This window comes from Anomaloglossus baeobatrachus, chromosome 6 (assembly GCF_048569485.1).
Source record: "Anomaloglossus baeobatrachus isolate aAnoBae1 chromosome 6, aAnoBae1.hap1, whole genome shotgun sequence".
Classification (NCBI taxonomy): Eukaryota; Metazoa; Chordata; class Amphibia; order Anura; family Aromobatidae; genus Anomaloglossus; species Anomaloglossus baeobatrachus.
This window is the reverse complement of record NC_134358.1, coordinates 582615511-582631398: the sequence shown is the minus strand read 5'-3', so window position 1 is coordinate 582631398 and position 15888 is coordinate 582615511. Positions and strand designations below refer to the sequence as shown.

The 15888-nt window shown below is 49.4% G+C and overlaps 1 protein-coding gene across 3 annotated transcripts in view; it reads right to left on the bottom strand.

Annotated features, from left to right (window-relative positions):
- The window catches only part of ASB10 (ankyrin repeat and SOCS box containing 10), a 187331-nt gene extending 174459 nt beyond the window's left edge, over positions 1–12872 (bottom strand). For 2 of the 3 annotated variants that reach the window (XM_075315943.1, XM_075315947.1), the window contains exons 1-3: positions 12210–12295; positions 12011–12116; positions 11537–11872 (exon numbers count right to left, since the gene is read on the bottom strand). In XM_075315943.1, coding sequence (XP_075172058.1) covers positions 11537–11843 — 307 coding nt within the window. In that variant the 5' untranslated portion in view covers positions 11844–11872; positions 12011–12116; positions 12210–12295. Of the gene's footprint in view, positions 1–11536; positions 11873–12010; positions 12117–12209; positions 12296–12821 lie in introns of those variants that run through there. The other variant, XM_075315944.1, reaches the window with a different exon arrangement.
- Between the last annotated feature and the right edge of the window lie 3016 nt (positions 12873–15888).

Genomic DNA, 15888 nt, shown 5'->3' with positions numbered 1-15888 from the left:
GGCAGCATCCTCCATTACTGTTCATACAGGCGGCCTCCATTACTCATCATACGGGTAGCATCCTCCATTACTGTTCATACAGGCGGCCTCCATTACTCATCATACGGGCAGCATCCTCCATTACTGTTCATACAGGCGGCTTCCATTACTCATCATACGGGCAGCATCCTCCATTACTGTTCATACAGGCGGCCTCCATTACTCATCATACGGGTAGCATCCTCCATTACTGTTCATACAGGCGGCCTCCATTACTCATCATACGGGCAGCATCCTCCATTACTGTTCATACAGGCGGCCTTCATTACTCATCATACGGGCAGCATCCTCCATTACTGTTCATACAGGCGGCCTCCATTACTCATCATACGGGTAGCATCCTCCATTACTGTTCATACAAGCGGCCTCCATTACTCATTATACGGGTAGCATCCTCCATTACTGTTCATACAGGCGGCCTCCATTACTCATCATACGGGCAGCATCCTCCATTACTGTTCATACAGGCAGCCTCCATTACTCATCATACGGGCAGAATCCTCCATTACTGTTCATACAGGCGGCCTTCATTACTCATCATACGGGCAGCATCCTCCATTACTGTTCATACAGGCGGCCTCCATTACTCATCATACGGGTAGCATCCTCCATTACTGTTCATACAGGCGGCCTCCATTACTCATTATACGGGTAGCATCCTCCATTACTGTTCATACAGGCGGCCTCCATTACTCATCATACGGGCAGCATCCTCCATTACTGTTCATACAGGCGGCCTCCATTACTCATCATACGGGCAGCATCCTCCATTACTGTTCATACAGGCGGCCTCCATTACTCATCATACGGGCAGCATCCTCCATTACTGTTCATACAGGCGGCCTCCATTACTCATCATACGGGCAGCATCCTCCATTACTGTTCATACAGGCGGCCTCCATTACTCATCATACGGGTAGCATCCTCCATTACTGTTCATACAGGCGGCCTCCATTACTCATCATACGGGCAGCATCCTCCATTACTGTTCATACAGGCGGCATCCATTACTCATCATACGGGCAACATCCTCCATTACTGTTCATACAGGCGGCTTCCATTACTCATCATACGGGCAGCATCCTCCATTACTGTTCATACAGGCGGCCTCCATTACTCATCATACGGGTAGCATCCTCCATTACTGTTCATACAGGCGGCCTCCATTACTCATCATACGGGCAGCATCCTCCATTACTGTTCATACAGGCGGCCTTCATTACTCATCATACGGGCAGCATCCTCCATTACTGTTCATACAGGCGGCCTCCATTACTCATCATACGGGTAGCATCCTCCATTACTGTTCATACAGGCGGCCTCCATTACTCATCATACGGGTAGCATCCTCCATTACTGTTCATACAGGCGGCCTCCATTACTCATCATACGGGCAGCATCCTCCATTACTGTTCATACAGGCAGCCTCCATTACTCATCATACGGGCAGAATCCTCCATTACTGTTCATACAGGCGGCCTTCATTACTCATCATACGGGCAGCATCCTCCATTACTGTTCATACAGGCGGCCTCCATTACTCATCATACGGGTAGCATCCTCCATTACTGTTCATACAGGCGGCCTTCATTACTCATCATACGGGCAGTATCCTCCATTACTGTTCATACAGGCGGCCTCCATTACTCATCATACGGGCAGCATCCTCCATTACTGTTCATACAGGCGGCCTCCATTACTCATCATACGGGTAGCATCCTCCATTACTGTTCATACAGGCGGCCTCCATTACTCATCATACGGGCAGCATCCTCCATTACTGTTCATACAGGCGGCCTCCATTACTCATCATACGGGTAGCATCCTCCATTACTGTTCATACAGGCGGCCTTCATTACTCATCATACGGGCAGCATCCTCCATTATTGTTCATACAGGCGGCCTCCATTACTCATCATACGGGCAGCATCCTCCATTACTGTTCATACAGGCGGCCTCCATTACTCATCATACGGGCAGAATCCTCCATTACTGTTCATACAGGCGGCCTTCATTACTCATCATACGGGTAGCATCCTCCATTACTGTTCATACAGGCGGCCTCCATTACTCCTCATACGGGTAGCATCCTCCATTACTGTTCATACAGGCGGCCTCCATTACTGTTCATACAGGCGGCCTCCATTACTCATCATACGGGCAGCATCCTCCATTACTGTTCATACAGGCGGCCTCCATTACTCATCATACGGGTAGCATCCTCCATTACTGTTCATACAGGCGGCCTCCATTACTCATCATACGGGCAGAATCCTCCATTACTGTTCATACAGGCGGCCTCCATTACTCATCATATGGGTAGCATCCTCCATTACTGTTCATACAGGCGGCCTTCATTACTCATCATACGGGTAGCATCCTCCATTACTGTTCATACAGGCGGCCTTCATTACTCATCATACGGGCAGCATCCTCCATTACTGTTCATACAGGCGGCCTCCATTACTCATCATACGGGCAGCATCCTCCATTACTGTTCATACAGGCGGCCTCCATTACTCATCATACGGGTAGCATCCTCCATTACTGTTCATACAGGCGGCCTCCATTACTCATCATACGGGCAGCATCCTCCATTACTGTTCATACAGGCGGCCTCCATTACTCATCATACGGGTAGCATCCTCCATTACTGTTCATACAGGCGGCCTTCATTACTCATCATACGGGCAGCATCCTCCATTATTGTTCATACAGGCGGCCTCCATTACTCATCATACGGGCAGCATCCTCCATTACTGTTCATACAGGCGGCCTCCATTACTCATCATACGGGCAGAATTCTCCATTACTGTTCATACAGGCGGCCTTCATTACTCATCATACGGGTAGCATCCTCCATTACTGTTCATACAGGCGGCCTCCATTACTCCTCATACGGGTAGCATCCTCCATTACTGTTCATACAGGCGGCCTCCATTACTGTTCATACAGGCGGCCTCCATTACTCATCATACGGGCAGCATCCTCCATTACTGTTCATACAGGCGGCCTCCATTACTCATCATACGGGTAGCATCCTCCATTACTGTTCATACAGGCGGCCTCCATTACTCATCATACGGGCAGAATCCTCCATTACTGTTCATACAGGCGGCCTTCATTACTCATCATACGGGTAGCATCCTCCATTACTGTTCATACAGGCGGCCTCCATTACTGTTCATACAGGCGGCCTCCATTACTCATCATACGGGCAGCATCCTCCATTACTGTTCATACAGGCGGCCTCCATTACTCATTATACGGGTAGCATCCTCCATTACTGTTCATACAGGCGGCCTTCATTACTCATCATACGGGTAGCATCCTCCATTACTGTTCATACAGGCGGCCTTCATTACTCATCATACGGGTAGCATCCTCCATTACTGTTCATACAGGCGGCCTCCATTACTCATCATACGGGCAGCATCCTCCATTACTGTTCATACAGGCGGCCTTCATTACTCATCATACGGGCAGCATCCTCCATTACTGTTCATACAGGCGGCCTCCATTACTCATCATACGGGTAGCATCCTCCATTACTGTTCATACAGGCGGCCTCCATTACTCATCATACGGGCAGCATCCTCCATTACTGTTCATACAGGCGGCCTCCATTACTCATCATACGGGTAGCATCCTCCATTACTGTTCATACAGGCGGCCTCCATTACTCATCATACGGGCAGCATCCTCCATTACTGTTCATACAGGCGGCCTCCATTACTCATTATACGGGTAGCATCCTCCATTACTGTTCATACAGGCGGCCTCCATTACTCATCATACGGGCAGCATCCTCCATTACTGTTCATACAGGCGGCCTCCATTACTCATCATACGGGGAGCATCCTCCATTACTGTTCATACAGGCGGCCTCCATTACTCATCATACGGGTAGCATCCTCCATTACTGTTCATACAGGCGGCCTTCATTACTCATCATACGGGCAGCATCCTCCATTACTGTTCATACAGGCGGCCTCCATTACTCATCATACGGGCAGCATCCTCCATTACTGTTCATACAGGCGGCCTCCATTACTCATCATACGGGTAGCATCCTCCATTACTGTTCATACAGGCGGCCTCCATTACTCATCATACGGGTAGCATCCTCCATTACTGTTCATACAGGCGGCCTTCATTACTCATCATACGGGTAGCATCCTCCATTACTGTTCATACAGGCGGCCTCCATTACTCATCATACGGGCAGCATCCTCCATTACTGTTCATACAGGCGGCCTCCATTACTCATCATACGGGCAGCATCCTCCATTACTGTTCATACAGGCGGCCTCCATTACTCATCATACGGGCAGCATCCTCCATTACTGTTCATACAGGCGGCCTCCATTACTCATCATACGGGTAGCATCCTCCATTACTGTTCATACAGGCGGCCTCCATTACTCATCATACGGGTAGCATCCTCCATTACTGTTCATACAGGCGGCCTTCATTACTCATCATACGGGTAGCATCCTCCATTACTGTTCATACAGGCGGCCTCCATTACTCATCATACGGGCAGCATCCTCCATTACTGTTCATACAGGCGGCCTCCATTACTCATCATACGGGCAGCATCCTCCATTACTGTTCATACAGGCGGCCTTCATTACTCATCATACGGGTAGCATCCTCCATTACTGTTCATACAGGCGGCCTTCATTACTCATCATACGGGTAGCATCCTCCATTACTGTTCATACAGGCGGCCTCCATTACTCATCATACGGGTAGCATCCTCCATTACTGTTCATACAGGCGGCCTTCATTACTCATCATACGGGTAGCATCCTCCATTACTGTTCATACAGGCGGCCTCCATTACTCATCATACGGGTAGCATCCTCCATTACTGTTCATACAGGCGGCCTCCATTACTCATCATACGGGCAGCATCCTCCATTACTGTTCATACAGGCGGCCTCCATTACTCATTATACGGGCAGCATCCTCCATTACTGTTCATACAGGCGGCCTCCATTACTCATTATACGGGCAGCATCCTCCATTACTGTTCATACAGGCGGCCTCCATTACTCATCATACGGGTAGCATCCTCCATTACTGTTCATACAGGCGGCCTTCATTACTCATCATACGGGCAGCATCCTCCATTACTGTTCATACAGGCGGCCTCCATTACTCATCATACGGGTAGCATCCTCCATTACTGTTCATACAGGCGGCCTCCATTACTCATCATACGGGCAGCATCCTCCATTACTGTTCATACAGGCGGCCTCCATTACTCATCATACGGGCAGCATCCTCCATTACTGTTCATACAGGCGGCCTCCATTACTCATTATACGGGCAGAATCCTCCATTACTGTTCATACAGGCGGCCTTCATTACTCATCATACGGGCAGCATCCTCCATTACTGTTCATACAGGCGGCCTCCATTACTCATCATACGGGCAGAATCCTCCATTACTGTTCATACAGGCGGCCTCCATTACTCATCATACGGGCAGCATCCTCCATTACTGTTCATACAGGCGGCTTCCATTACTCATCATACGGGCAGCATCCTCCATTACTGTTCATACAGGCGGCCTCCATTACTCATCATACGGGCAGCATCCTCCATTACTGTTCATACAGGCGGCCTCCATTACTCATCATATGGGCAGCATCCTCCATTACTGTTCATACAGGCGGCCTCCATTACTCATCATACGGGCAGCATCCTCCATTACTGTTCATACAGGCGGCCTCCATTACTCATCATACGGGCAGCATCCTCCATTACTGTTCATACAGGCGGCCTCCATTACTCATCATACGGGCAGCATCCTCCATTACTGTTCATACAGGCGGCCTCCATTAATCATCATACGGGCAGCATCCTCCATTACTGTTCATACAGGCGGCCTCCATTACTCATCATACGGGCAGAATCCTCCATTACTGTTCATACAGGCGGCCTCCATTACTCATCATACGGGTAGCATCCTCCATTACTGTTCATACAGGCGGCCTTCATTACTCATCATACGGGTAGCATCCTCCATTACTGTTCATACAGGCGGCCTCCATTACTCATCATACGGGCAGAATCCTCCATTACTGTTCATACAGGCGGCCTTCATTACTCATCATACGGGCAGCATCCTCCATTACTGTTCATACAGGCGGCCTCCATTACTCATCATACGGGCAGCATCCTCCATTACTGTTCATACAGGCGGCCTCCATTACTCATCATACGGGCAGCATCCTCCATTACTGTTCATACAGGCGGCCTTCATTACTCATCATACGGGTAGCATCCTCCATTACTGTTCATACAGGCGGCCTCCATTACTCATCATACGGGCAGAATCCTCCATTACTGTTCATACAGGCGGCCTTCATTACTCATCATACGGGCAGCATCCTCCATTACTAATCATACAGGCGGCCTCCATTACTCATCATACGGGCAGCATCCTCCATTACTGTTCATACGGACGGCCTCCATTACTCATCATACGGGCAGCATCCTCCATTACTGTTCATACAGGCGGCCTCCATTACTCATCATACGGGTAGCATCCTCCATTACTGTTCATACAGGCGGCCTCCATTACTCATTATGCGGGCAGAATCCTCCATTACTGTTCATACAGGCGGCCTTCATTACTCATCATACGGGCAGCATCCTCCATTACTGTTCATACAGGCGGCCTCCATTACTCATCATACGGGCAGAATCCTCCATTACTGTTCATACAGGCGGCCTTCATTACTCATCATACGGGCAGCATCCTCCATTACTGTTCATACAGGCGGCCTCCATTACTCATCATACGGGCAGCATCCTCCATTACTGTTCATACAGGCGGCCTCCATTACTCATCATACGGGCAGCATCCTCCATTACTGTTCATACAGGCGGCCTTCATTACTCATCATACGGGTAGCATCCTCCATTACTGTTCATACAGGCGGCCTCCATTACTCATCATACGGGCAGCATCCTCCATTACTGTTTATACAGGCGGCCTCCATTACTCATCATACGGGCAGCATCCTCTATTACTGTTCGTACAGTGGCCTCCATTACTCATCATACGGGTAGCATCCTCCATTACTGTTCATACAGGCGGCCTCCATTACTCATCATACGGGTAGCATCCTCCATTACTGTTCATACAGGCGGCCTCCATTACTCATCTTACGGGCAGCATCCTCCATTACTGTTCATACAGGCGGCCTCCATTACTCATCATACGGGCAGCATCCTCCATTACTGTTCATACAGGCGGCCTCCATTACTCATCATACGGGCAGCATCCTCCATTACTGTTCATACAGGCGGCCTCCATTACTCATCATACGGGCAGCATCCTCCATTACTGTTCATACGGACGGCCTCCATTACTCATCATACGGGTAGCATCCTCCATTACTGTTCATACAGGCGGCCTTCATTACTCATCATACGGGCAGCATCCTCCATTACTGTTCATACAGGCGGCCTCCATTACTCATCATACGGGCAGCATCCTCCATTACTGTTCATACAGGCGGCCTCCATTAGTCATCATACGGGCAGCATCCTCCATTACTGTTCATACAGGCGGCCTCCATTACTCATCATACGGGCAGCATCCTCCATTACTGTTCATACAGGCGGCCTTCATTACTCATCATACGGGCAGCATCCTCCATTACTGTTCATACAGGCGGCCTCCATTACTCATCATACGGGCAGCATCCTCCATTACTGTTCATACAGGCGGCCTCCATTACTCATCATACGGGCAGCATCCTCCATTACTGTTCATACAGGCGGCCTTCATTACTCATCATACGGGTTGCATCCTCCATTACTGTTCATACAGGCGGCCTCCATTACTCATCATACGGGCAGCATCCTCCATTACTGTTCATACAGGCGGCCTCCATTAGTCATCATACGGGCAGCATCCTCCATTACTGTTCATACAGGCGGCCTTCATTACTCATCATACGGGCAGCATCCTCCATTACTGTTCATACAGGCGGCCTCCATTACTCATCATACGGGCAGCATCCTCCATTACTGTTCATACAGGCGGCCTCCATTACTCATCATACGGGCAGCATCCTCCATTACTGTTCATACAGGCGGCCTCCATTACTCATCATACGGGCAGCATCCTCCATTACTGTTCATACGGACGGCCTCCATTACTCATCATACGGGCAGCATCCTCCATTACTGTTCATACAGGCGGCCTCCATTACTCATCATACGGGTAGCATCCTCCATTACTGTTCATACAGGCGGCCTCCATTACTCATCATACGGGTAGCATCCTCCATTACTGTTCATACAGGCGGCCTCCATTACTCATCATACGGGTAGCATCCTCCATTACTGTTCATACAGGCGGCCTCCATTACTCATCATACGGGTAGCATCCTCCATTACTGTTCATACAGGCGGCCTCCATTACTCATCATACGGGTAGCATCCTCCATTACTGTTCATACAGGCGGCCTCCATTACTCATCATACGGGCAGCATCCTCCATTACTGTTCATACAGGCGGCCTCCATTACTCATCATACGGGCAGAATCCTCCATTACTGTTCATACAGGCGGCCTCCATTACTCATCATACGGGTAGCATCCTCCATTACTGTTCATACAGGCGGCCTTCATTACTCATCATACGGGCAGCATCCTCCATTACTGTTCATACAGGCGGCCTCCATTACTCATCATACGGGCAGCATCCTCCATTACTGTTCATACGGACGGCCTCCATTACTCATCATACGGGCAGCATCCTCCATTACTGTTCATACAGGCGGCCTCCATTACTCATCATACGGGTAGCATCCTCCATTACTGTTCATACAGGCGGCCTCCATTACTCATCATACGGGTAGCATCCTCCATTACTGTTCATACAGGCGGCCTCCATTACTCATCATACGGGCAGCATCCTCCATTACTGTTCATACAGGCGGCCTCCATTACTCATCATACGGGCAGCATCCTCCATTACTGTTCATACAGGCGGCCTCCATTACTCATCATACGGGCAGAATCCTCCATTACTGTTCATACAGGCGGCCTCCATTACTCATCATACGGGTAGCATCCTCCATTACTGTTCATACAGGCGGCCTTCATTACTCATCATACGGGCAGCATCCTCCATTACTGTTCATACAGGCGGCCTTCATTACTCATCATACGGGCAGCATCCTCCATTACTGTTCATACAGGCGGCCTCCATTACTCATCATACGGGCAGCATCCTCCATTACTGTTCATACAGGCGGCCTTCATTACTCATCATACGGGTAGCATCCTCCATTACTGTTCATACAGGCGGCCTCCATTACTCATCATACGGGTAGCATCCTCCATTACTGTTCATACAGGCAGCCTCCATTACTCATCATACGGGTAGCATCCTCCATTACTGTTCATACAGGCGGCCTCCATTACTCATCATACGGGCAGCATCCTCCATTACTGTTCATACAGGCGGCCTCCATTACTCATCATACGGGCAGCATCCTCCATTACTGTTCATACAGGCGGCCTCCATTACTCATCATACGGGCAGCATCCTCCATTACTGTTCATACAGGCGGCCTCCATTACTCCTCATACGGGCGGCCTCCATTCCTTGTAAAATCTAGTTGCCGCCTTTGAACTGACTCTAATTTCTGAATATCCTTTATAAAATGTGGAGCCCAAAACTGGATGCCGTATTCCAGATGTGGCCTTACCAGTGACTTATAGAGGGGGAATAATAAGTTGGGATCACGGGATCTAATCTCTCTTTTTCTCCTCCCTTTTGCAGCTGCTGCCTGACATTGAGTGCAGTTGAGCAGCTTATTTGTACCCAGAATCCTCCGGTCTTTCTCCTGTTTTGTAGTCCTGAGTTTACTTCCATTTAATGTATATGCAGCAATAGGATGACTCTTCTCTCATTAGTGCTCTCCTTTTTGAGATGTCAGTTTTGGTGGCTGGCCATGTCTCGGTTGTTTCCAGTTGTGCTGTACTCCTTCCATTTTTGATTGATGGATTGATCAGTGCTCCTTAAGATGTTCAGAGCTTGGGCTATTTTCTATAACCTAACCCTGTTTTCCTCTTCTCCTCAAATGTCTGGTGTGTTCTTTGGTTTTCACGATGCTGTTTTGTCTCTGACCTGTCTGGTGGGCTTCTTGGTTTTCATGATGCTGTTTTGTCTCTGACCTGTCTGGTGTGCTTCTTGGTTTTCATGATGCTGTTTTGTCTCTGACCTGTCTGGCGTGTTCCTTGGTTTTCATGATGCTGTTTTGTCTCTGACCCATCTGGCGTGTTCCTTGGTTTCCATGATGCTGTTTTATCCCTGACCCGTCTGGTGGGTTCCGTGGTTTCCATGATGCTGTTTTGTCTCTGACCTGTCTGGCGTGTTCCTTGGTTTTCATGATGCTGTTTTGTCTCTGACCTGTCTGGCGTGTTCCTTGTTTTCCATGATGCTGTTTTATCCCTGACCCGTCTGGTGGGTTCCATGGTTTCCATGATGCTGTTTTGTCTCTGACCTGTCTGGTGTGTTCTTTGGTTTTCATGATGCTGTTTTATCCCTGACCCGTCTGGTGGGTTCCGTGGTTTCCATGATGCTGTTTTGTCTCTGACCTGTCTGGCGTGTTCCTTGGTTTTCATGATGCTTTTTGATCCCTTATGTTCTCACACAAATCTCTGGAGTCTCCACAGAACAGCAGAAGTTATACTGAGAAAAAAATACTCAGGGTGAGGCAATGTACGAATTATGTGACTTCTGTGACGACTGTCACTCAGGTTTGTATTTAGCAGATCAGACTGCAGGGGGTTGAATACTAATGCACATCACAATTTTCAGATTTGTATTTGGAAAATATTCAGAAGACCAGGAATCACTTCTGTTAGCAGAAAGAAACATAGTATTGATCCACGTCTGCTTCATCATATCCAAGTGCCCCACCTGTCTGCCTAACAGCTAAACATGAACAAAAAAAGGGGCAACTGAAGGAGTAAAATCCAGATGTTTTCTTAGGGTTACACTTCAAATTCCCTTGTGGATTGGGCACAAGAGGCCTCCGCGTTTCGAGCATAGTGTATTGATCTAGGATTAAGAGTGTGCATTCCCTCTTGTGCCCGATCTACAAGGGATTTTTAATATGTCATCCTAGTAAAACGTCTGGATTTTACTCCTTCAGTTGCCCCTCTTCTTCTTCTTTTTTCTTGGACCTAGTGGCTGATATCACAGAAAATCCTGATAAAATCCACTTAAGTTTGTGGGTGTAACATGAAGAAATGTGGAAAAGTTCGGGGGTTCAAGGCTCTGTAAATGTATAGAGGGTATGCACAGAATGAGGGGGAAGGGCTGCAGAATGTCGCCCCTCATCAATGGTGGATAGAGCAATGACCCATTACCGACACGTGACATGCAGATCTCAGCTGGACACATGAAACGCAGGTCCCAGTCACTGAATGTCACCGCCACACCCTCACTTACCAGCCTGGTCACTGCTCCAGCGGAGGTCATGGTTGCGTGTCGGCACCAGCAGGTTGGCAGATCCCTCTGTGCCCAGGAGGCCTTGTAGAGACTCTTGGTCCCCACTGAAGAGTGCCATATGGAACAGTGGGTTAGTGCAGAGCCGATGGTGCTGTGGCCACGATGTGTCTGATGGCTGATATTTGTGGGGTGAGGGTCTCAGAGCCATACGAGACAGTTTCCTCCGCATTTCCCACCTCTCCTGCTCCTCAGACTCCAGCTTAAAAGAACGTAAGGCACAGCTTGAGAAGGGGAAAGAGGAGGCCATGTCGCTCTCCTGGGGTCACTCTCCGTCACCTGTACACATGGAGAAGACAGATGGACATGTAGACAAGTCTGCAGTGATTGCCCCCATCCCACATTACATATCCTCTTTTTAGGTCACCTTTCACTATTCCTCTCCCCCTGGCACAGTCCTTGGTGTTTATCACCTACCGTAACACCAGCACCTCCTGTTCTTGTCCGTCCGCTGCTGTGGATATAAATATCCCAGAAACGTCCATCCTCCCATCCACAGACCCTGAGGTCTCGCTGCTGACAGCTGTGGCACAAGAAGATGATGACTCTCACATTAAGGAACGGGTCCAGACGACAGAACAGAAGCACATACTGTCAGGGGATACACGGGACTTACCGGAATGGAGGGAGGCACAAGAAGCAGATGACTCTCACATTAAGGAGCGGGTCCAGACGACAGAACAGAAGTACATACTGTCAGGGGATACACGGGACTTACCGGAATGGAGGGAGGCACAAGAAGCAGATGACTCTCACATTAAGGAGCGGGTCCAGACGACAGAACAGAAGTACATACTGTCAGGGGATACACGGGACTTACCGGAATGGAGGGAGGCACAAGAAGCAGATGACTCTCACATTAAGGAGCGGGTCCAGACGACAGAACAGAAGTACATACTGTCAGGGGATACACGGCACTTACCGGAATGGAGGGAGGCACAAGAAGCAGATGACTCTCACATTAAGGAGCGGGTCCAGACGACAGAACAGAAGTACATACTGTCAGGGGATACACGGGACTTACCGGAATGGAGGGAGGCACAAGAAGCAGATGACTCTCACATTAAGGAGCGGGTCCAGACGACAGAACAGAAGTACATACTGTCAGGGGATACACGGCACTTACCGGAATGGAGGGAGGCACAAGAAGCAGATGACTCTCACATTAAGGAGCGGGTCCAGACGACAGAACAGAAGTACATACTGTCAGGGGATACACGGGACTTACCGGAATGGAGGGAGGCACAAGAAGCATATGACTCTCACATTAAGGAACGGGTCCAGACGACAGAACAGAAGTACATACTGTCAGGAGATACACGGGACTTACCGGAATGGAGGGAGGCACAAGAAGCATATGACTCTCACATTAAGGAACGGGTCCAGACGACAGAACAGAAGTACATACTGTCAGGGGATACACGGGACTTACCGGAATGGAGGGAGGCACAAGAAGCATATGACTCTCACATTAAGGAACGGGTCCAGACGACAGAACAGAAGTACATACTGTCAGGAGATACACGGGACTTACCGGAATGGAGGGAGGCACAAGAAGCAGATGACTCTCACATTAAAAGGGCGGGTCCAGACGACAGAACAGAAGTACATACTGTCAGGGGATACACGGCACTTACCGGAATGGAGGGAGGCACAAGAAGCAGATGACTCTCACATTAAGGAGCGGGTCCAGACGACAGAACAGAAGTACATACTGTCACGGGATACACGGGACTTACCGGAATGGAGGGAGGCACAAGAAGCATATGACTCTCACATTAAGGAGCGGGTCCAGACGACAGAACAGAAGTACATACTGTCAGGAGATACACGGGACTTACCGGAATGGAGGGAGGCACAAGAAGCAGATGACTCTCACATTAAGGAGCGGGTCCAGACGACAGAACAGAAGTACATACTGTCAGGGGATACACGGGACTTACCGGAATGGAGGGAGGCACAAGAAGCAGATGACTCTCACATTAAGGAGCGGGTCCAGACGACAGAACAGAAGTACATACTGTCAGGAGATACACGGGACTTACCGGAATGGAGGGAGGCACAAGAAGCAGATGACTCTCACATTAAGGAGCGGGTCCGGACGACAGAAAAGAAGTACATACTGTCAGGGGATACACGGGACTTACCGGAATGGAGGGAGGCACAAGAAGCAGATGACTCTCACATTAAGGAGCGGGTCCAGACGACAGAACAGAAGTACATACTGTCAGGAGATACACGGGACTTACCGGAATGGAGGGAGGCACAAGAAGCAGATGACTCTCACATTAAGGAGCGGGTCCGGACGACAGAAAAGAAGTACATACTGTCAGGGGATACACGGGACTTACCGGAATGGAGGGAGGCACAAGAAGCAGATGACTCTCACATTAAGGAGCGGGTCCAGACGACAGAACAGAAGTACATACTGTCAGGAGATACACGGGACTTACCGGAATGGAGGGAGGCACAAGAAGCATATGACTCTCACATTAAGGAACGGGTCCAGACGACAGAACAGAAGTACATACTGTCAGGGGATACACGGCACTTACCGGAATGGAGGGAGGCACAAGAAGCAGATGACTCTCACATTAAGGAGCGGGTCCGGACGACAGAAAAGAAGTACATACTGTCAGGGGATACATGGGACTTACCGGAATGGAGGGAGGCACAAGAAGCAGATGACTCTCACATTAAGGAGCGGGTCCAGACGACAGAACAGAAGTACATACTGTCAGGAGATACACGGGACTTACCGGAATGGAGGGAGGCACAAGAAGCATATGACTCTCACATTAAGGAACGGGTCCAGACGACAGAACAGAAGTACATACTGTCAGGGGATACACGGCACTTACCGGAATGGAGGGAGGCACAAGAAGCAGATGACTCTCACATTAAGGAACGGGTCCAGACGACAGAACAGAAGTACATACTGTCAGGGGATACACGGCACTTACCGGAATGGAGGGAGGCACAAGAAGCATATGACTCTCACATTAAGGAACGGGTCCAGACGACAGAACAGAAGTACATACTGTCAGGGGATACACGGCACTTACCGGAATGGAGGGAGGCACAAGAAGCAGATGACTCTCACATTAAGGAACGGGTCCAGACGACAGAACAGAAGTACATACTGTCAGGGGATACACGGCACTTACCGGAATGGAGGGAGGCACAAGAAGCATATGACTCTCACATTAAAGAACGGGTCCAGACGACAGAACAGAAGTACATACTGTCAGGAGATACACGGGACTTACCGGAATGGAGGGAGGCACAAGAAGCAGATGACTCTCACATTAAGGAGCGGGTCCAGACGACAGAACAGAAGTACATACTGTCAGGAGATACACGGGACTTACCGGAATGGAGGGAGGCACAAGAAGCAGATGACTCTCACATTAAGGAGCGGGTCCAGACGACAGAACAGAAGTACATACTGTCAGGGGATACACGGGACTTACCGGAATGGAGGGAGGCACAAGAAGCAGATGACTCTCACATTAAGGAGCGGGTCCAGACGACAGAACAGAAGTACATACTGTCAGGGGATACACGGGATTTACCGGAATGGAGGGAGGCACAAGAAGCAGATGACTCTCACATTAAGGAGCGGGTCCAGAAGACAGAACAGAAGTACATACTGTCAGGAGATACACGGGACTTACCGGAATGGAGGGAGGCACAAGAAGCAGATGACTCTCACATTAAGTAGCGGGTCCAGACGACAGAACAGAAGTACATACTGTCAGGGGATACACGGGACTTACCGGAATGGAGGGAGGCACAAGAAGCAGATAACTCTCACATTAAGGAGCGGGTCCAGACGACAGAACAGAAGTACATACTGTCAGGGGATACACGGCACTTACCGGAATGGAGGGAAGCACAAGAAGCAGATGACTCTCACATTAAGGAGCGGGTCCAGACGACAGAACAGAAGTACATACTGTCAGGGGATACACGGCACTTACCGGAATGGAGGGAGGCACAAGAAGCAGATGACTCTCACATTAAGGAGCGGGTCCAGTCGACAGAACAGAAGTACATACTGTCAGGGGATACACGGGACTTACCGGAATGGAGGGAGGCACAAGAAGCAGATGACTCTCACATTAAGGAGCGGGTCCAGACGACAGAACTGAAGTACATACTGTCAGGGGATACACGGCACTTACCGGAATGGAGGGAGGCACAAGAAGCAGATGACTCTCACATTAAGGAACGGGTCCAGACGACAGAACAGAAGTACATACTGTCAGGGGATACACGGGACTTACCGGAAT